We start from the raw sequence: 24,050 nt of genomic DNA, 5'->3' as shown, positions 1-24,050 counted from the left end.
CATGTCTTTGCCTCTCCTACCCATCTTAATGTGTCTCTTTTGTCTTTTGGTGTGGAAGTGCTATTCACCCAGTTCTCAAGTTCTTTCCAGAGGAAAATTATTCTATTTATAGCTCTAAGTTTGTTGTGTACATGAGAAGAGATGAGTTCAGTGTCTTCCGATGCTGCCTGAATCCCCCTGAATAAACTGTTAAAACTCAACAATAAGAAAGCAAACAACTCAATAAGCAAAAGATCTGAGCAGACAAATCACCAGAGAAGATATATAGATGGGAAATACACATACAAAAAGATGTTTAACATCATATGTAATTAGGGAAGTGAAAATGAAACAGTAATAAGATACCACACATTCCTATGAGAATAACCTAAATCCAGAACACTGACATTACTAAATGTTAATGAGGATGTAGAGCAAGGAACTCTCAATTCACTGCCAGGGGGGAGGCAAAATGGTACAGCCACTATCAAAGACAATTTGGCAGCATCTTAGAAAATTAAATATACTCCTACCAAAGGATCTAGTAATCATGATCATTGGTCATAGTCAAATGAGTCCACACAAAAACCCACAAAAACTCAAATGAGTCCTACACAAAAACTACTTAAAAAAAAAAAAAAAAAGCTGGCTTAGAGCGGCTCTGTTCATAATAACCAATTCCTGCAGACAAACAATCCTTCAGCAGGTGGAAGGATGCATAAACTGTTGTACATCCAGACAATGGAATATTATTTCGTGCTAAAGAGAAACAAGCTATAGAGCCATGAAAAGATGCAGAGACTCCTTAAACGCATATTACTAAGTGAAAGAAGCCAATCTAGAAAGGCTACAAAGTGTGTGATTTCCAGCTATATGACATTAGAAAAGCAAAACTATGGAGATAGTAAAAAACTGTTAATTGCCAGGGTTTGTGTAGGGAAGACGGATGACTAGGCAGAGCACAGAGGACTCTTGGGGCACTGAAACTATTCAGTAGAGTACTACAATGGTAGAGTCATGTTACACAGAATATACAACACCCAAGGTGAACACTAATTTAAATTATGGACTTCATGTGATAACTGATGTATTAATATACATTCACTGATTGCAATAAATGTACCACTGTGGTACAGAACGCTGATAGTGGGAAAGGTTGAGTGTGTAAATAAACAGGAAGTACAAATGACCCTTGAACAACACGAGGGTTAGGGGCACTGACCTCCCCCCGCTCCCGGCAGTCAAAAATCCAAGAACTTATGATTCCTCAAAACCTTAACACTAGTAGCCTACTGTTGATCAGAAGCCTTCCCAATAACATAAACAGTCAATTAACACATATTTTGTATGTTATATGCATTATATACTGTATTCTTAAATAAAATTAAAGAAAATATTAAGAAAATCTTAAGGAAGAGAAAATACATTTACAGCACTGTATTTGCAAAAAAAAAAAAAAAAATTCACATTTAACTAGAGTCCTGCAGTTCAAACCTGTGTTTATCAAGGATCAACAATATATGAAAACTCTGCATTTTCTGCTCTATTTTGTTATGAACCTAACACTACTCTAAAAAATAAACTGTAATTTAAAAAAAGAACCACTGGGGGCGGGGGAAGAACCAGTGAGTTTAATATCTGAACCTATCTCATATGAAGACAGGCCTCCCTTCACTGTGTACTGACCACACCAAATACTAATATAAAAACATCAGAATAAAATTAGCTTTTCACTTTGCTCTAAAACATTTACTTTCAGTAAAGAGAAATGTTATTACATCAAATATAAGCTTTATGAAGGCAAAAAAAATTACCTTCTACTCTATTATAAAGTGTATTTATAAAGGCATAGTTTATACATCTTTGAAGTACCATTATTATTACACAGACTCATGGAATAAAGTGTGAAATTATACTTAAGTAGTAGTACTGTAAATAAATTTTTTACCTGAAGCTCCAAACACAAATGTTCACAAAAATTACAGTAAGTCAGTGTTTAAACCCACAGTTTTTTACTCTGAGGATGAACTTTGATTTTAAGAGATCTTAGGACACAGGGAGACTTGCTCATTTTCTCTCAATGGATTAACTAAGACATAAACACAAACTATGATCTTTATATTAGTTCAGTAAGGAGTAACAAGAAATATAAAACTGACAATAATTAAAAACTACATAATGCAAAATCTGCTTATATATGAAAACTGATGAAGGTATCAAATATTCCTGAAAAACATCTTCTTCTGCAACATGTGACCAAAAACACTGGAGTCAGTAAAAATAAACAATAACTCAGGTGAAGTAATCCCTAATGTTAGGAAAGATCTTTCACAAATATCTTACTGGATCCTTAACCCCATGAGGTAAGCAAAGCCGGTATTCACTGCCTTTTTCACAAGATGAAAGAACTGAGGTACACAAGCTTATTTGAATTTATCAATAATCTCACAGACAGGGCGCCTGGGTGGCTCAGTTGGTTAAGCGACTGCCTTCGGCTCAGGTCATGATCCCAGGGTTCTGGGATCGAGCCCCACATCGGGCTCTCTGCTCAGCAGGAAGCCTGCTTCTCCCTCTTCCACTCCCCCTGCTTGTGTTCCCTCTCTTGCTGTGTCTCTCTCTGTCAAATAAATAAAATCTTAAAAAAAAAAAAAAATCTCACAGACAAAGTGGTGGGGCCAGGATTTTACCTCTAAATTGTTAATTCTTCATCTTGTCCTCTTTCTTATTAACTTGGCATTTATAGTAGTCAAGAAAAAGACAATGAATCTACCCAATTGCCTTCTAAATTCAGTGATAGCCTGGAGGGCACTAGCACAATCTTAAGATTTGTACGAGGACAAAAGAATCTCTGTAGTCTGCTGTAGACACAGACTATTACCTAATGCTTAAAAGCTATGCAGAGGAATACATCATGACAGTCTCATGCGATCCGAGATACCTGTATTAGTACAGTAACAAAATACCATAGACTGGGAGGCTTAAACAATAAACATTTAATTCTCAGTTTTAGAGGCTATCAAGTCCAAGATCAAGGTGTCAGCAGACTGGGTTCCTGTTAAGAACTTACTGCCTGGCAGATGGCTGCCTTCTCATTGCCCTCACATGGCAGAGAAAGAAAGAGGAAGAAGCTCTCTGGTACCTCTTCTTGTAAGGATATTATTCCCATGGTGAGGCCCAACCCTCAAGACTTCATTTAAACCTAATTACTTCCAGGGCGCCCGGCTATCTCAGTCAGTAGACCATGCGACTCTTGTTCAGCCTTAGAAGTTTGAGCCCCATGTTGAGTGTAGATATTACTTAAAATAAAATCTTAAAAAACTGAAAAATAATAAACCTAGTAACTTCCCAAGTCCCCACCTCCAAATACCATCACCCTGGGGGCTAGGACTTCAACATACGAATTTTGGGGAACACAAACATTCAGTCCATAGATACCATAGCAATATACTGGTGGTACATCTCTCTGACATTGGGTTAGATGTGCTAAGAAGACCAGAGTGGGAAGGTGATGAGCAATATCGTAATCGCTTAAATTAACTATTCAGTATGGATATAGCATACCTTATCAGAGAAATATATCCACTAGAAAAAAAAGTCATGTTGAATAAAATTTTATATTTAATATTTTTCTCAAAGGAAAAAAAGAAGTTTTCCCTCTCCCCCAAAATCATGTCTATACAAAACAAATCAGGATATGTATACTGGTTTGAGACTTTTTTTCCTTTCATGAGGTAAATGCTATGCTCTTCACTTTACATGTTTTATATTACAGCCCAGTGACCACTATGCCACACAGGTAGAAGTGTGGGTTTGAGGACCATTGAACACTGAATCTCCCCCAATACATCACAATTATGGAAACACCTGTGCCCAGTAACTTTCTGTTGAGCCACTATGAAAATTCAGTGTTCAATAGCCCACAGCACTTTTCATTTCTTATGACTATATGTTCAGCTCCAATATGTAAGAAACAAGCTTTCTGAGTACAGCAGTTTCCAAACTTTGTTACTAAGAAATCTAGATCTATATAAGGCATTTTTTCATTTTTTTCTGAAATAAAATATACTCATGACACATGCTGAACTTAAGTCTAAGGGTTCTAAGACATGAGAAAGAAGGGTCCTAATTGGCATTACTAATTCCTATCTAATGATGAGGAATAAATAAGAATTGCTTTTTGTTATGAGAATGTATTTTAGAGTGGTTCTCATTCAATCATAAGTTATGAAATAAAACTAAAATCAACCTAAGTAGAACAATCATGATTCTTACGTATTCATTCTCTCTTTATCTTAACCCCTGAAATAAAGAAAATATATTAGAAAAGGTAAATGTCTGGTGAACTGAAATTAATGAATGTATTCTCCTATAGGACATTTTAAAAAAAGAATAAGGTTAGAGCAGAGGTCTTAAAATATTTGTGGACATTTCAAGGAGGAGGGAATAAATCAGGAAAGGGTTTTTTTAATCTTATAGAGAACCCTAAAATTTATATTTTAGGAAAAAAATTACATTTTATGGGGGAAAAAAATCTATACTCTGGGTAAACCAAGGGTAGGAAATTAGGGTTCCAAGAAACAACAATTTAAAAACTTTAAAAGGCAAAAGTCTAGGTTATGAAAAACTCTTTAAATAAAACATAAAATTTTATAAAGGGAGCACTTATTCTTGATTAATTCCAAAATATGCATATGTCTAAATTAAATGATATCCTTTAAGTCACTTCTAAAAGTTATATAAGTTGTTCTAAAAATAATACATGGATAACCAGTTGAATACAAAGCTAAGAATTAGAACTGATTGTTCAGAGAGTAGGAACTGGAGATAAGAAGGAGCAGAGCATACACTTACTATACAATGCAGCAATTCCACTCCTATACAAATAAAAACGTTATGTCCACACAACGACTTGTGGCAATGTAGACAAAAGAAGGTTAGAGCTCCATGAGTGTACAGCCAAGTTCAGAGTTCAAGCATAAGCAAGTGCAGTCTGTGATTGCCAGAGACAAAGAGATAATTTGTGTGCATGTGTGTTACAGAAACTCTATGTTAAAGAAATGAGGAGGAAGGGGGCGCCTGGGTGGCTCAGTCCTTAAGCGTCTGCCTTCGGCTCAGGTCATGATCCCAGGGTCCTGGGATCGAGCCCCGCATCGGGCTCCCTGCTCCACGGGAAGCCTGCTTCTCCCTCTCCCACTCCCCCTGTTTGTGTTCCCTCTCTAGCTGTGTTTCTCTCTGTCAAATAAATAAATAAATAAAGCTTTAAAAAAAAAATGAGGAAAAAGAAAAAGCGTAATTTATATTTACCCACATATATATCATTCCTTTCATTCTTTATTCCATTCTACAGTTACAAATTACCATCTATTACCATTTCTCTTCAACCTAAACAATTTCTTCAAGTCTTTCTTGTAATACAATTTCCCTATGTAGGAATTTTTCAATTTTGTTCTTCTGAAAATGTCTTCATTCCACCTTTATTTTTGAAGACTGGATTTGTTCAACATGGAATTCTTTGTTGAGTTTTTCCTGTCAATAATTTTAAGATGATATTTCACTGTTTTCTAGATGCCATTGTTTCTGATCAGCAGTTAAGTCGTATCTTTATTTTTCTGTATATAACGCATTGTTTATCTCTGTCTGCTTTCAATGTTTTTTCTCTTTTGATTTCAGAAGTTTAACTATGATATGTTTAAGTGTGACTTTTTACTTATTTTGCTGGAGAATCTGGTAAGTTTCGTGGGTCAGTGTGCTTGGATTTTTCCCTTTCAACTAAATTTGACATTTTTTTCAGCCTTTATTTCTTCAGGTATTATTTCTGCTCCATTCACTCTTTCCTCTCCTTTTGGGAATTCAGTTACAGGTATTTCATTCTCTTTGGTATTATTCCACATGGCTCTGAGACTCTTACCTTGCTTTTCTATTTGGTTTTCAGACTGCATAATTTCTACTGATTTACCTTAAGGATTCTTGACTCTTTTACTGCCTCTTCTGGGCTGTTAAGCCCATCTAGTATATTTTTCATTTAATCATTGTATTTTTCAGCCCTGGATTTTCCATTTGGCTCTTTCTTATGGTGTCTTTTCCCTGTTAAGACTGCTCATCTATTCATTCAACACAACTATATTGCTTTTAGTAGTCTGGCCATATATTTAATAGCTGCTTTACTTATCTGTAAGTGCCTTTTCTTGATTATACTGAGGTAATTTTCTATTGACTGCTTTTTCTCTTGAGCAGCAGTTATTTTTTTGTTTCTCATGTCCACTGGTTGTTTTAAAATTGTATTCTGGATATGATCAACCACACACCATCAAAGTCTTCCTTACATTGCATTCCTCTGAAGTGTATTGGCATTTGTTATAGCAGATATTTTACTGGTCTCCAACTGCAAACTCTGTCTACCCTAATGTGGCCAGCAAGTGAAATCTCCATTTAGTTCTTTATCTTGCAGGTGCTGCTTTTTCGCTAGACCCACTAGAGTCTTCCCCATACATCCACACTTTATTGTTCAGCCAAGGATTTGGATCTATTTACTATGCCTCTCCAGGGGGTTCACCCTTCTATGGCTCCCACCCCCTTCTGGAATTTCCCCCCAATATTTAGGTATTCTGCTAGTCTTGAAGTCTGTTCTCTGACAGCTAAGTAAGTAAGGCTGTGTTTTTTTCCATTATTGTATGAGTCTGGGGAGTGACTTCAGACAAAAACCTGCAAACTCAAAAACCTCACACCTTGAAATTTCAGCCTTGTATATGCAGAATCCTCTCTGGTTTTTTCCTACTTTTGACTGTCTTACAGTGACTTTAGATAGCTGGTTTTTGCAAAAATTTTCTAGAGAGTTAACCAAATCAAGGCATTCCATCAGTAGAAGCTGAAACGCTAAGTCCATTGAAGTACTACATCTCAATTGCAAGTCAAAGGTCTCAGATGAATGCTGGTATAGGGCATTTAGGAAAATTCTAGAAAAGTGCTCAAGCATTCTAAAACAAACAAACAAAAACAAAACCTTCAATAACTGCTGAGGATAAATTTACTATCCCACAAATTACTCCTTTTTCCAAATGCTAAACCAAAAAAGAGTATGACATAAAATACACACAATTCAAACTGAAACTGAGAGGAAGAAACAAACTGTCTTTCAGTGTGGTTGTACAAAACTAAGAAGTCACACTGTATCAGAACAAATGTCTGTACCTGAGTGTCCCAAGTATTTACAATATGAAAAGAGTACAATAACTGTGTAAAATATTCACAGCACACATTAAAAAATGCAAAAGACAAATCGTTCTGGGAAAAAATATTCCCTATGTATCAAAAGTAAATTCTCCAAGAAGTTATTAAGAATATGAACTCAAGAAAACACAAGTTCAAAGATGAGATGATAAAATTATATAATAAAGGAAATGTAAGATTGAAACCTGAGTGAATAAAAGCCAAATAACTATCATTACCAAATTAAGTAAAAACTGTTAAAGAAACATTAGAGGGATGCCTGGGTGGCTCAGTTGGTTAAGTGTCTGCCTTCGGCTCAGGTCATGACCCCAGGGTCCTGGGTTCAAGTCCCACATCCAGCTCCTTGCTCAGCAGAGAGCCCGCTTCTTCCTCTGCCTGCTTCTCCCTCTGCCTACTACTTCCCCTGCTTGTGCACACGCTCTCTCTCTGACAAATAAATAAAATCTTAAAAAAAAAAAAAAAGATTAGATCAATGAAAATCAAATTACTGATAAAAAGATTTGAGATAATACAAATGCAAATAAAAAGACAAACATTAAAGCAGTCTTTTGAAAAGATGAAAGTAGAGAAAGATTGTAAAATAACGTATTTCTGAAGCATATAAATGACAAATGGAGCAAGAAAAAAAACTTGGAAGATCAAAGAAAATAATTCAAAAAAATTCTACAAAATAAAGAAGTGAATATGTAAATCATATAGAATGATTCACTCTGAGATGCAACCTTACTAATCTCTACAGATTAAAAAAAAAAGCAAAACAGATTTCTGGGGGTACAAACAAAAATATCAAGTTACCTGCAAAGGAGAAAAATCTGTGGCTACAGGGAGAACTTTCTGCAGAAGAAAAAAAAGGTGTGACCCAAGATATTGTATCCAACCAAGATGTCAAGTATAAAAGTAACACGACATTACAAATACATAAGACCTAAGAAAATACTGATTCCCTAAGGAGATGAAAATGTTACTACACAGAAATAATATTTGCAAAGTCATAATTAAATGAACAATACACATTAAAAAATAAAACAATATTGCAAAGATGGAATAATGAAAGCATGAGACAATATAGAAGAATGCCATATCTTCCATTTCTATAATAGGAAGTCAATATAAAATGTCTAAAATTCATAAATCAAGAAAGAGCAAAACATGCATATTACTAAAAAACATGCATATTACTTAGAAATGGAGAAAGTTAAATACACACACATCTAAAAGAATTTGAGGTAACTAATTTGGGCATGGGGAAGGGTGGAACAGGAAAATGTTGTTTCTTATAAGCCATGTAAGTATTATTAACTTTTTTTTAACCATGTATATGTTTACTTGGATAAAATTTAAAATATTTTTTTAAAGAGTTTATTTATTTGAGAGAGAGCGAGAGTGAGCGGGCACAAGAAGGGGGGAGGGGAAGGGAGAGGGAGAAGCAGGCCCCTTGCTGAGCAGGGAGCAGGATGCAAGACTCGATCCCAGGACCCCAGGATCATGACCTGAGCCAAAGGCAGATGTTTAACCGACTGAGCCACCCAGGTGCCCCCAAATTTAAAATATTTTTTAAAAATCCAAGCAAAAATAAATTATGAACAAGAAAAATAAGGACTCTTTAAGATAAATGTTTCATAACTAATAGAGGGAAGGGAGACCCCATTTCAGTATCTGTACATAGTCCATGGTTTCCCAATAAATTGCATATTGAACCTTCATCTATAGGCGCCTGAAAAAAGTGCACAAAAACTGTGGTATTCGTATTGGAAAGCATGGATTCTACCATAACTCCTCACTACTATTATTTAAAAATTTCACACAATGAGATTCAAAAATAGTTCCTTAGTAAGATACAAAATTTATCTTACAAAGAAAATTAACCTGTAAAGAAAATTAAAATTCAATAAAAAATAATCTCTAACATGTAGGTCCTGTAAGACAGGACGTGATGCACTCTTTCCCCCTACCTTTGTATTTTCAGAAAATTGCTAATCAAGAACTATGCATATGAATTTTGTGTTCTGATGAGTTATTTTATAGCTGTCCCTGAAAAACTTAAGAAATTTATCTCAAAATACTTTAAACAAATTACTTGGAACTTTCTTACATCTAAGGTTTTATAACTGAAGTACAGATATATTGAGAAAAATAAAAGTAAATTTATCACTCCAAATTTCAAAATGGAATGCATACCGCCACTAAAATTGTATTACCTGGATTCATAAGTAAAACGTAACTCTGAGTACATAAAGTTTTAAGTTCTAGATCATGAAAGTAAAAAATTTTGATAATTCTTGCAAAACTGTCATTTCCTAGAGAAAGTTTAACTTTTAAAAAGCTAGATTCATAAAATTAAAAACCTTTCTGTCAGGCCCCAGTGTGCCCAAGCTTTCTTTCAGTTTATAATTAACACCACTAAAGGGTTTTGGGTTTTTTAATACTCTTAAATTTTACTTGTTTTTTTTATAACATTTATTTTTTTAAATCCATTATTTCTACCAAAGAAACTTTAGTCTTAAGAGATTTACATTTATGCTTCAAGTATTCTCTCATAATCAGCTTGAATGACACAAAGAGAATATTTAAGTAATTTTATATCCTTGAAAATTATACAAACTTGACCTAGAATAAAAAAAAAAACACCTACATGGACTGCAAAGAATAAGGTAAATTTGAGAAAATAAAAATGCAAATATGCATTTTAGCAGTCTCTTGAATTTATTAACCTAAAAGGTTTAATTTCCATTTTCCTGCATCAGCTTTATTTATAAAATGTCGTGCCCTATAAATACGCTGTTATTTTCTATAGTCAAGCACCCTCTTAACAAATCTTCTCATTAATATGTAAATTTAAAGTCAATCGGTCTTCTCCCTGACAGCCCCATGAATTCCTAGTGCACTGTATAATCGGCTTTGACTTGGCATCCACTATTTATCATCAAAGATGTCAGTTAGAAAAATTATGGAAAATGCACTGCAATTGATATGACTGCAATCTACTTTGTCAACACTTAATTGTTCCTCAAATCATACATTTACATATAAACAGCCTAAATACTGATCTATAATGATGCAAATAAACTAAATTAAAAATCTCTTCTGCCCTGAAGAAGCTTGTTTGTATATGATGTGTTCATTTGAGAACTTATTGACAAAAGCATGTTACATCAGCTCATCTCAAAAAGTATTTCTACTAATTTTCAATTCCTCAAAAAAACAATTTTGTTACCTTTCAAGCATAAAAACATAAACAAATGTTTTAAAAATTCAATGAGAAACATGATTTTTCTCTTTGAAAAGCAAATTTAATTATAGTTGTTACCTAATTGCACTGTCCAAGCACTATGGTTTGGGGGGGTTTCAAATATGGCTTCAACTGGAATGCAATAAGCAAACACAGAGTAACTTATTAAAGTAAGCAAAAAGGGGCACCTGGGTGGCTCAGTCGTTAAGCGTCTGCCTTCGGCTCAGGTCATGATCCCGGGGTCCTGGGATCAAGCCCCGCATCGAGCCCCGCATCAGGCTCCCTGCTCAGCGGAGAGCCTGCTTCTCCCTCTCCCACCCCCTCTGCTTGTGTTCCCTCTCTCACTGTGATTCTGTCAAATAAATAAAATCTTTTAAAAAAATAAATAAAGTAAGCAAAAAGATATTTTAATTTAAAAGTCATGAGGTAAAAAAAAAAAGGTCATGAGGTAATAGAAAATAAAGGAAAGACTGTTGACCTAGAGATCAGATTACTCTGTTCATATTTCTGGCTCCACATTTTATAAGCAATATTATCTTACGTGAGTTGTTAAAATCTATATGTGTCAGTTTTGTTATCTATAAAATGGGTGTAATAATCGCTACTGTCCTATCTCAAAATACTACCAAAGTACAGCAAAATAACAAATTGCTAAACTTAAAGTATCTCGATATTATTTTTCACATATTATCTAAGTACCTGAGAAAGAAATCCCTTGATTTTAATGAATTTGGTATGTAGAGGCATTTTTTTTTACTTTAAATAACTTTTAAATCAACATATTATTTTAGTGAGACTGTTTTCTCACTTGTAAAATCTTTCACTTCAAGATAAATGGCCCTTTATATATCATAAAATGGTGTTCATACAGCATGTACACAAGTGATTTCTGCCTGTATGTAAAAGGGGATGAGATGCTAGAATGAACACCTTTACACTCTACTAATTTTGTGGAAAAAAAAAAAATACATTCAAGACCTGATGGTAAATGGATAAAATAGGATTGTAACAAGTAAGCACTGACTATGCTAGAACACTGTTCCACTTTGTCTTTCTATCCTGTAGTATTCTTAGCAGTTCTTTACTACATGGTATGCTTTCTACAAACACGAAAAGTGAAAAATGAAAGCAGACAGGAATGCAGAATACTTCTAAGTTTCTTCCAGCTTTATAATTCAGCTTGCCAACTTTTTTTTTAAGATTTTATTTATTCATTTGAGATAGAGAGTGAGAGAGAGAGAGCATGAGCAGGAGTGGGAGGGGGTGTCAGAAGGAGAAGCAGGCTCCCCACTGAGCAGGGAGCCTGACACACGGGGCTCGATCCCAGGACCCTGGGATTATGACCTGAGCTGAAGGCAGACACAACTGACTGAGCCACCCAGGCATCCCCTTTAATTAAAATTAAAAATTTTAATTTTTAAAATTAAAATTACCACGTGTAGTCCTAAAAAATTGGATGCAACTTAAAACTCTAGGCCAAAAAGCCTCCAAGATTACAAGTGGCTGGACTGCACACTGAAAAGCTGCTCAGTGAAACAGAATTCTAACAAGCCATATAGAAAGTCTGAGATGGGTTAACTCATAGAGTAAGCATGGACATGGTCTAAATGATGATAATCCATCTGAACCTTAATTTTATAAATTGTATTTGTACCAAAAGTCTAATAACATGTTGGACAATCTCTAACTTCTAAAACTGCAATAAAGGATGACCCTTCCAAATCTTTCCTGCTGCTATAGAACAGAATACATATGTATACAAAAAGACAAAAGCCTGTTACCTAATTTATTAAATAAATAAATAAAGTGAAATGTGTCATCCAAAGTAAAATTTACAACCACTAGAACAACTGAAATTAAACAGTTGCCAGTAAATACCCCTAAGGGGTCAACCAAGAGGTTATTATAAGAAAGAAGATTTATCTTTTATTTCACAGTGTACCTGAATTCCTTCTTTAATTAAAAAATAAAAAAAAATAGTGGGACACTTGGGTGGCTCAGTCGGTTAGGTGGCTGCCTTCATCCCAGGATCCTGGAATCAAGTCCCACATCGGGCTCCTTCCTCAGCAGGGAGCCTGCTTCTCCCTCTCTCTCCCTCTGCTTGTATTCTCTCTGTCAAATAAATAAAATCTTTAAAAAAAAAAAAATAGTTATAGTTACAGTTAGTTACACCCTTACAAATCTTCTATTTTACTGAGGTTTTCTTCTTTTCTTTTCTTTCTTTAAGCCAAGGAATCTTTCTCAAAGAAAATCATATTCATAGCTGTATATGAAAGGCAGACAAAGATGAAGGCTGCTCTGTTTGGAACAGAGGCAAGAACCCAGAGAGGGGCAGAGTCTAGAGCACCACTGCCCCCTGTGGTTGTTCCTGTGGCAGTGTTACAGCATCCTGAGGCCTGACGTGCACATTTGAAAACTAATGAATTAGTCTATCAACCACATAATTTAGAATAATGCCAAGGTCAAGTGCAAATAAGTGGCAAAGTTAAGAAATTACTGAGGCCAGTTTCAGTATACCCAGGACAAGGACCAGGCTTCATCTCATGTTTGTAATAATTAATGTCTAAAGAATCCACATGTGAAAACACATGGAATACATACATATAGCCCCAACTTTTTAAATTACCTGTCAAAAGAGTAAATATGTATGGTAGTGCAAAATTTAACCTCTGTGATTTGCAAATAGCTTTCAACATGAATTTTATCTAAAATAGGATGGAATAAAATTCAAGGAACAGAAACACAAATAAATAGACAAACTACAAACACAGAGATTTTAAAGTCTGTTACATATTTTTAGGAGATATGGCAAGGAAAGATGTATTTTAACTCCAATTTCTACATAATTAACAAAGCAAAGGATTATGTGCACAGAGATACTGAAAATGATTTGATAGTGAAAGGAAAGTAAAATTTAAAATCTTATTAAATAGTGACAGTGGTTAGATAAGGCAAAATTACTTTATAACCTTCCAACAGGAAAAAAAAATGTATCTGAACAGCACTCTGGAAAAGAACTGGCTGAAATCAAACAACTTATTACTAGCAACAAAAATCTCTTGTCAAAGTTATCACTTATATCAAAGGGCCAAGAATTTGCAGCACGGGCATGTTCTTGCTTAATCCAGCAAAAGTGCCATCAAGAGTTTACTTTGTTCAGTGACAAATAAAATTAACTTTATTAAAAAAAAGCAATCATCAATTTAAGTGTCCTATATGCCATGATTTTTATATATTAATAATTCAAAACTATTTCAATTTTAAAAAACCAAAATACTTTCTTAATATTAAAATTAAGATGGAGTCAGTATTACAAATAGTCTTATGGATAAAGATATATTTTTAAAATGTTAAAATACTTTTTAATACTAACAATACTAAGTCACTGTAAAAAGCATCGATGAATATTTTAAACATTTAAACCCCTTAACATCTGAGAGCTTAAGGTCATCTAAAATACATATCATGAACATTCCTCGATTTTATATACATTTTCCTCTCATTTTATTTCTAATTAACGAAAGTGAAATGAACTGAGCACTCAAATGTACTGAGCAACAAAACTGTATGTACATATATGTTTGTGTAAAACCATTATGATATAATTGGGGTATTTCTGGTCTTTTACTTTTTAGGCAGTTGATTTTAAAAATCTGTAATACTCCTTTTTCCTTTTTAATTGAAATATAAGTTGACACACATCACATTAGTTTCAGGTGTACAACATAGTGATTTGACAAACTCTATATATTATGCTGTGCTCACCACAAGTGTAGCTACCATCACCATGCAGTACTTTACAATATCACTGAATATATTCCCTAAACTGTACCTTTCACCTCCATGACTTATTCATTCCATAACTGGAAGCCTATTACCTCCCACTCCACTTCACCCATTTTGCCCATCTTTCCACCCCCCTCCACCTGCTTTTTTAAAAAGACAAAGAAGAAATATCACAAGATTAGAATGAATGTGCTATTCTTGTAATATTTAATTTCTTTTTTTAAAGGAATTTAAAACTTACACTTAAATGTTAAATATATACACACAAAGACCTCTATTGCAAAATATGTAATAAAATTTCCTCAACTGTCAATTAAGTAAAAAGAAGGTATTAAGTATGCCTCTAATGTTAATATGCACAAAGAAACAACTTCATTTTAATGTTTATTTAATTATAAACTTTACTAAAATTCTATCAGCTTAAGTGAAAAAAAGGAAAACAAACATTTTAAAATATAAAACTAGGAAAAGGTAGTTTAAAAGTTCAGCAATATTTATCTACAAAGGCAGGAAATTCTCTTAGGTATAAATTCACATGTGCTAGAATCACATTACCCACTTGTACAAGTGAGTCACTTGAACAGTTGAGACTTAAAAATATGAAAGCAACTAATCTCAAAAAAAAAATCCATGATTTGGCAATATCACTGCAAACACTGTACCAGGCTCTGCTCCTAACAAGGGCCTCCTGCCAAGTATCATACTAAAAGTTTGTATACTATGTCATTAAGTATATATCAATCAGTGCCAAAATAATGAAAAATTATCCTTGCATTTATTTTTGTTTCCTGCTTTCCAAAAGAACATGAAAAAAAGGAGTCCTCCATAAATATGCAGATCTCTATATTTTACAACTATACACATTTTTAAAAGCTCATCCATTTTACTTTATAAATGGAAGACCATTCAACACTTACCTCTTTCCAAGGACTGACAAACTGTGTACGAGCATATCGAGTTAGCATGTGGATTATGACAACCTGTCCCCACTCTTCTACATCAACTAGTAAATTACAGAGCTTGCGGTAATTCTTGTGAATCAGATCTATTCTATCCGGGCATACTTCTTCAAAAGCCATCACAACACTCCCAGCTACCAGCTAGAAAAGGAAGAAATAGTAACTCATTAAAAAACATTTTCCCTCCATCAAAGATTCTACTCAGGCATTGCAGAGATACAATCAGTGTTACGACAATATTTAAAGTATTGAGTTATTTAATTTAAAAAATGACTATTCATGTATAAATAACAAATTTTAAGTGTCACTCCCTTAAAGAATAATTTTATACCTGTAACATGTCTGAAAAGGTAGTACCTTCCTGAAATATTACAATTAGAAGTACTAGTATTAGAAATTCCAACAATTTTTTGTCAAGTTAAATTTTAATAAATTGTTCATATATGGATTCAACATTTTCATCATATACATTTTTCATTTTTAAAGCTAACCTAAGTTCCAATCTAATGATTCATTATTTAGTACATAACAACATTCAGAAAAATAATCAAGACAATAACAAAGACCACATCATGTCAGTTTAAAATGAGAAAGACAATGAATTTATTTTAAAGTTTGTGAGGAACTCGTAAGTGTTTCTGGTACAAAACACTTTCAAATCTTCAACATTTTAATCCAGCTGTTAATTTTTACCAATATTTCATTTACAAAGAAAACACACAGGCTAAAATTTTAGTGCGTTATTATAACCTATGTAACAACGTGTGTAAGATGAAATAATGTATTACCAACAAAAGTCAGCTCTCTCCAAGACCAATTAATGAACCATAAGTGCTGTTTTTGTAATTGTCATACTTGGGCAAAGCAGTGAAATTAAGATATCTTTGGGATAAAGATACAAGCTAAGCAGAATATATAATATACAAATACTTCTATAAATGTACCACTGATATATGTGCAGTTAGCCAACAATATAATACTGTTGAAAAAATAAATTAGTATCATATTCTTTCTAAACACTAGGGATCTTCATTTTAGTGTCTAAAATTTCCCCAATGACTTAAAATAAGCAATTAAATAGAAATGTAACTTACTGAAATGGTACTTTCTGAAAAATACTAGATAACAATGATATTTGTATTTTTAGTGTTTGTCCCTCTACTTGGCTGACATTTAGTTTATTAATATGCAACCAACAATACAATTGAAAGAAAACAGCTCAGAATATAGACTTGCTATTATGCTAAACAAGTTTCTAGTCCTGTGGGGATTTTATGAATTACCAATCAGTATAAACGTGAAGCCGCATTTATTGACTCCAGCCCTGCCCATGTACTGGTGCCTGCTGGTCCCAGCATGAATGCACTTCAATCGAAAAAGCAAAGAATTGATTATTTGTGTGAACTAAATAAAAAATGTATTATACGTATAATTTCCTATTTGCTATTGATATGGAAAGGAAGTTAAGTTTATGTTTTCATCTCCACATTTTGATATCCCCTGCACAAATCACTCTTCGCAAATTATATTCTGTGATAATCATATTTCTAAACAGATTTAGTATCATTTAAAAATCTCTTTTAAACAACTAAACTTTATGACATCAAACTATAGAATAACTCAGTATTTGTGAAATCTATCCATAGATATATTTTATATATACGTCAATCTTACATTAATAGAAGATATACATATCAACTGATACAGGATACTAAAGTACAAAAATAAATAATACCACTTAGAATAAAATAGTACATGAAACTGAAATAGCAATTCAATGAAGTTTCAATTTAAGAAATACTATGTAAAATCAAGTATTTTGCCTAAGCCTAGATTTTTTTCAAAGTGTTTAATTAAAAGAAAAATCAGCTACCAAATGTTATTAAATTTATTAAACTGAGAGCTATCGGTACAACATAATTCTAAAGTACTAACCGATAATGGAAAAAAAGAAAATACTTAAGTACAAATAAACTTTAAGGAAACACAAAAATAATTAGAATATAAAGAAAACTACCTTCACAAAATAAAACTGACCGTTTTAGGTATTTCATTGTACGGATCTAACGAACTAACCCTAGGTTAAACAATGCCAGAATTGGTAATTTTGGTCTGTTAAATGTTCAATATTCTATAAAACCTCAAGAATTAAAATAAAATGGTCTACTCAGATTTTAAAACCAAAAATATTGGTTTCCCAAAAACAGACAGTTAATTTCCATCTCACTGTGTCAATAGTAGCTTCTTATATAAGGGGAAAAATAAATCACTCCAACAAAACTAGCAATGAGCTCATCAAATTCAAATGCAGTTTTCCATTTATGTATTTTTTATATTAAAGCTATAAACATGGTTCATTTATCTTCCCTTGGTTGCCATGTTTTTCTGTGCTGTTGCTATGAACTTCAGCCATTAGCTGTGCTCCAAGGTAAACTACATGAACCATCAACAAAAGTGACACCCCATCTATGGAGTTCATATTTTCTCCAGATTATCTATGCTAGTTGACAAGCTGGTAATGAAAAAAATCACACTAAGCAAATGGTTCCTCTAATAACAATAAATTTTCTATAAAATTATGAAGGGTACAAAACGTTTCCTTGCATCTATTTTGTCATGAATTCTAATTAACGTTGCAAAAATCTGAGAGTGCTGGGTCATCACAAGAAGTGCATCAAGGTTTGATTGATAATATGGTATAAGTTGGCCAATGCTGCCAAGATTTTCTTCTCTTAAATTAATGGCCATCCAACCTGCCCTAATCATACAGCCCAAATGATATTCCCCTTCTTATTTCAATTTTCTTGAGGCATGGAAAATGGGAAAGATCAGTCATTTATCTTCTAATAGCTGGATAATAGATCTATCACAATAAAACATCTGCACAAAATCAGAGGTATGGGGTTTTTTTTTTTTGCCCACAACAGTGAAGCTTTTACCAACATTAAATCAATAACTTATAAAATGCTGTCTTACCCCCAGAGTTTAGTTATGAATTACCAATATATTCATTAAACATCATTTTGTAGCTAAATTAAGGAGAAACGTTGTCATAAAAAATATATAAACAACTGAGTTTTTCAGTAAGCATTGACCAAATCTGTTTTCTTAAGAAAGTCTGTTTTCTATTATAAAGTTAAATGCTATCCATAGGATTTCTTTAAAATTAACCTGAAAGAAACAGGAAATAAATACCACCTTGCTTCTGAGGTGTTGTAAATAAGACTGTCCACTGCTATGCTTAAATTGCTCAACAAATATGGATTTCTACCTTTTAAAGGCAAACCAGAGAAAGCATTATAAATTTTAAAAATGAATTTGTAACTGAACATCAAAAAGGAGTGTTTAGGGGGCGCCTGGGTGGCTCAGTCATTGAGCGTCTGCCTTCGGCTCAGGTCATGATCCCAGGGTCCTGGGATGGAGCCCCGCATCGGGCTCCCTGCTCTGCAGGAAGCCTGCTTCTCCCTCTTCTACTCCCCCTGCTTGTGTTTCCCTCTCTCGCTGTGTCTCTCTCTGTCAAATAAATAAATAAAAAATCTTTAAAAAAAAAAAAAAAGAAAAAAAAGGAGTGTTTAGGATATGTTAAATAGAGAATATAGGAGGATAACGGTCAATCTAGGAACATACAATAAAGAAATTATATAAAGAAAAGTTGTAACAGCTGAATGGGGATAATGGAACATTATTAAAATATTCCCTTTTAATTTTACTGACTATAGTTGTGGGGTATCTTTCAAAATTTATAGGTAACCTTTAGACAACAGTTACCTAAGTAGCTCTAAAATGTTCTTCCAATTATCTTACCATAACAATATTCCTTAACCTTACATGATGCATTTTTAAAAAAGGACTATTTTATGATAAATATTGGTCATACTCTAGTAAAATGGAAAATGCATTCTCTTTTAATATGTTAATGTTTCCACCTTTCCTTAAAATGAGAATTATAGAACTCACTGTCTTTGAGATCTTAAATGTCAGAAAGTCTTCCTTTAGGCTAAAAGAAGCAACAGAGGTGTATCTCAAAGTCAAAATGTTAAGTGAAGAAAAGTTTTAAATACATTAAATTTATATTTATCAGCAGCAATAGCAATGTTAACATCATGATAGTGATCCCAAGAAGCTCCTGCTGATAACAAATAAATTCCTTTTCAAAATGTGGAAATAAATTAGACGTGCACGGTTCACTTAATTGGGAAATTTTTAAACAAAAATGATTTGGGATTCTTACTGTTTTCTCTTTTTTTTTAATTTTATTTATTTATTTGAGAGAGACAGAGAGAGCGAGCACGAACAGGCAGGACGGGTAGAGGGAGAGAGAGAAGCAGACTCCTCACTGAGCAGGGAGCTGACATGGATCCCAGCACCTTGAGATCATGACCTGAGCGGAAGGTAGATGATTAACCTACTGAGCCATCCAGCGCCCTGATTCTTACTGTTTTAAATGTCAATACTGACATTATTAATTTGGGGGAGGAAGAAAATACACCTGTCTTTCTTCAATAAAGAATTACAAGAGACAAAGTACTAATAAAGCTACGATCCATAAATATATGCATAAATATCAGAATATTTTTAAACCTCTCTACAACAATTATAATCACACAAAGGAAAAATTATCACAAAATGTTCTTAAAACATGATTAATTTAAATAATGGGTAGACAAGGTACAGTACCTGGGTAAATCTGAATCTCCCAAACCAAACCCAGAAAAATCAAAGATGAAAACCTATGTCCTTTTTTTTTTTTAAAGATTTTATTTATTTATTTGACAGAAAGAGACACAGCAAGAGAGGGGACACAAGCAGGGGGAGTGGGAGAGGGAGAAGCAGGCTTCCCTTGGAGCAGGGAGCCCAATGTGGGGCTTGATCCCAGGACCCTGGGATCATGACCTGAGCCAAAGGCAGACACTTAACAACTGAGCCACCCAGGCACCTCGAAAACCTATGTCCTAAGCATAACTAAAACACAGAGAATCTCCAAACTTCAAATTACGTAAGTAGAAAAGTAAGTCCTAAATCCCAGAGAGTTCTCTTTCAAGCTTATATCATAAAACTTCACAAAGACCTATGGCAGTCTGGAAAAAACTGCCCATAACAAAGCAGTTAGGAGTTGGTGGTAAGTAAAACAGGGAACTAAAATCAACAGGAGAAAGAGAAAGAGTACTCTAAGTGTAAAAATACTGCATAAGATTCCCGGTGGGTCCAGTGGACTACAAAGAGGAAATTTCAAGAGGGCTGGAGGTGGAGGAAGGATTCAATGAGACTATTTTGGAAAAGAAAATTTTCAAGATGATAGCAGTTAAAAAACGAGGTAGAAGAAAAGGAGTCCCTTAGAAACTATAAGGTGACAGAAAAAAGAAATAAGAGGACGAAATTTAAGATCCTAAAAGACCAAAAAATAAATAAATAAAAATAACTTTAGGACATATACCCCTTCCTATGGATGCTCTCCCTCAATAAAGCCAACCAATAGAAAAGCATACTTTGCTATTCTGACAGAAAGGGTGTTCTTACACTAAGAATTTTGCAAACTACCTCAAACTCAAACCACTAGCTCTGTCCAAAGAAATGTAAAGATGTAAGTAATCTACACATATTGAAAACAGAAAGTGAAAATCAAAACAATTCAAATGATGAAAAGTACCCCCCCAAAAAATGATGAAGCAAAAGAAAACTGTCTAAAACAACAATCCAAATTGAAGTAAGCAGCCTCAAAGAAGCATCTGAGAATCAGAAAAATGAATGAATCAGAAATTCATAAAAGACAACAGAAATAAGCAAAAGACATCAGGAAGAAATGAAACAGAAGTTGACTTAAACCAAGAAAGAAACTGAGAGGGGAAGAAAATAATCAGACATGATTAAATTGCAAGGTGTCCTTGCAAGAAAACAGTTGAATGAAAATTTAGTAAGGGGAAATTTAAGAAAAGTAGAAAAAGAACCAAGTGAACAGAAATGAGGTAAAGAAAGAAGTAAAAAGGTTTAGAGAGACAGTGGTTGAAATGTAAGATAGGCAAAGAAGATTCAATCTACATAAATTGAAGTCCCCGAAGAAATAAAAGTAATAACTGAACAGAATTAATGTTTAAAACCATAATCTTTAAAAGAAAAAACACTTTGCCAGAAATAATGTAAGTTCTGAATCTACATTTTTAAAACGTTCACTGAGTACCAGAAAAAAATTGACACACATGAAGTGACCCTGAGACACCATTTAAAACTATTACATTTCAAAGATAAAGAGAAAATCATCAGGGTCAGTATCTTACTTAATGCAGACACGTTACAGGTACTTCCTTTAGATTGAAACAGACAAGTATGCTCACCATCTCCACCACTACTAGTACACAAGTATATAATTACACAAGAGAAATTAATTAGTCATAAGAATTGGAAAAGAAGAAGTAAAATCACTCTATTGGCAGATGAGATATTTTCTAGAATAAACTATGGAGAATGAATGATATAACTAAATCAAAAATAAAAGAACTTGGTAAAGAAGCAAGATATAAAATTACCATACAGAAAATCAAGAGCTTTTTTTATATACCAATAATAACAAGTTTAACAATATAAAGATAAAGCAATTTCAATCTACAGTAACATCAAAGAAGTCAGACTACATATTAATACAACTCTAAACCAATATTTAATTCAATTAGCAATCCCCACCTCAACACTCCCCACAAAGGTACATGCTAGCAATTCTGAAACACTTGCTCTTCATCTTGGGATTGAACAAGTAAGTAAATATACTGAGGATAATGAGAGCCACATTTTTTAATGCTGGAGAAAGAAGCTGAAAAGGTGGGAGGCTAGAAGGAACCCTGTACTACTGTACTGGAATTAGAGGCATCAGTATAAACTACTGCCATTTAACACAGAAAAATAGATATAGATGTCTTTTGAGTTAAAAAATATACAAACATGTAACACTTTAGGAAAAAGGAGTGCCTCATTAGTGATAGACCATCAAAGCTCCCATAAGATCTACCTGCAAACACCGAATATGATGTACACCATTTGGGAAGCAAAGTGTTAAAAATGATAGTAAACACCTAATTATTATCACCAAAAAAATTAGTAATTACTATCACCAAATTAATTCCACAATCATTCAACAAATACTAAATACCTACTATGAACAAGTACTCAATGTTTTCTACTGTATTTTGGAAATAAATGGTCAGAAATTAATAACCAATGGTTGCAAATTTACAAAGAAATTATCCTTTACATTCCTTTTTCAGGCATTTATTTCTTATTGGGAATATGTATTAACCCCTTTTATGGTGTCAGGCACTATGATCAGGGTTATATATACAATAGCTCTTTCAAAACAAATAAAACTTTATACATTAGAAATTACAAGCTATACAAATTTGGAAACTGAAACTTATGAAGGCTTAATATATAGCTACCAAGGGGCAGAAGTTTAGACACAAACCCAATTCTGTCTTATTAGGAAGACTGCAATTTTCACCTGTGACATATCTTTTTTTAGGAAGACATGCACACATTATAAATGGAGATTTCATTCCTGAGCCATACAACAAATTTCCTTTAGTCTATAATGTAACAGAAATCGTGGTAAACTACGTTAAAGTAAAGGATCTGTTTCTTACAGATCTTACTATATTCTCCACAGTCCTTGGCAAATGTCTTGCATGTCAAAGAAACCAAATGTTTTTGTATTAATACTAAAATCAAGTTAACCATAATACCAATAATACTGATTCCACATCTGGGTCCTAGAAGCAGATAACAAGTATGCCAGATAGAAGACAAAAAGAAGTCAAATTTCTTTTCTGTCTTCATTTATTGGGCAAATCTATTGTTCCTTACCTCCTATATTACATCAAGCACTATAGAAGAAATACAATGAAGATTTCTGCTACATTACAGACTAAATTTGCTGGATGGCTTAGGAATGAAATCCCCAACCATAATTTCATGTATAATACAATATTTTCAAAATATATAGCGGAAAAAAAAAAGTACATAGTGAAAAACTCATTAAAGGAAGTAAAATGTTCAAAAGACAGTATTCATTTAATGTAAATAGAAAGCAGTAAAGGAGGAAAGAGGAACAAAAAGACATGAGACAGAAAAACAAGTAAATAGCAGCTATAAATTCAACTATATCAATAACATTAAATGTAAATGGATTAAACCATCTATAATCAAAAGGCACATATTGTCACAGTGGATTAATTAACAATATCCAACTATATGCTGTCTACAGGAGATACACACTGGATTCAAAACTACCAACAGGTTGAGAGTAAAAGCAAAGAAAAAGATGTATCATGTAAACAGCAACCATAAGAAAGCAAAATAGCTGTACTTATGTCAGACAAAATAGGCAGATCCCATGGGTCATCACTACTCCTAGACCTCATTATCACAATACAAAAAGAATGGGAGTGGGGAAGGGAGAAGGAGGAGTTAAGTACATTCACAAAAGATGACTCATTAGCCAGTAAGATCACTCTTACCAGCAATAAAACAGTCCTATAAATAAAAAAATGTTTTAGAATATTTTTTAAAAAACACATTTATAATACTCTTCTAATTTTTTAATATCTCTTTAATACTTACTAATACTTTAAAACAACTATTTGTTCCCAGGTGATTCAGCCTTTAAAAATCCTAATAAATCACTGCTTAAAATAAAAACTTTTGCACTCAAAGCAGTCAAAAATTTAGCCACAGATTAAAGAAAGGATTTCCCCCCATTTGTTCTTCTGATTCCAGATGAAGAAACATGTAGTAAGCTAAAATTCTAAATACAAATATTTCTCTTTATAAACACATTTTTATTCTTCAAGGATTTTAATGAACTCCACTAATATTTATACCACTTC

General features: G+C 33.4%; 1 protein-coding gene across 6 annotated transcripts in view; it reads right to left on the bottom strand.

Moving 5' to 3' along the window:
• The window catches only part of AP3B1 (adaptor related protein complex 3 subunit beta 1), a 257,305-nt gene that overhangs the window by 167,793 nt on the left and 65,462 nt on the right, over positions 1-24,050 (bottom strand). For all 6 annotated transcript variants that reach the window (XR_013445739.1, XR_013445738.1, XM_078067161.1 and 3 more), the window contains exon 7: positions 15,139-15,321. Coding sequence is in view for 4 of the 6 variants with exons in the window: in XM_078067161.1 (XP_077923287.1) it covers positions 15,139-15,321 (183 nt within the window). In the remaining 2 variants the exon portion in view is untranslated. The remainder of the gene's footprint in view (positions 1-15,138; positions 15,322-24,050) is intronic.

Source organism: Halichoerus grypus, chromosome 2 (genome assembly GCF_964656455.1).
Source record: "Halichoerus grypus chromosome 2, mHalGry1.hap1.1, whole genome shotgun sequence".
NCBI classification, from domain to species: Eukaryota; Metazoa; Chordata; class Mammalia; order Carnivora; family Phocidae; genus Halichoerus; species Halichoerus grypus.
The sequence above is the reverse complement of the archived record's forward strand: the minus strand, read 5'-3'. Positions and strand labels throughout refer to the sequence as shown.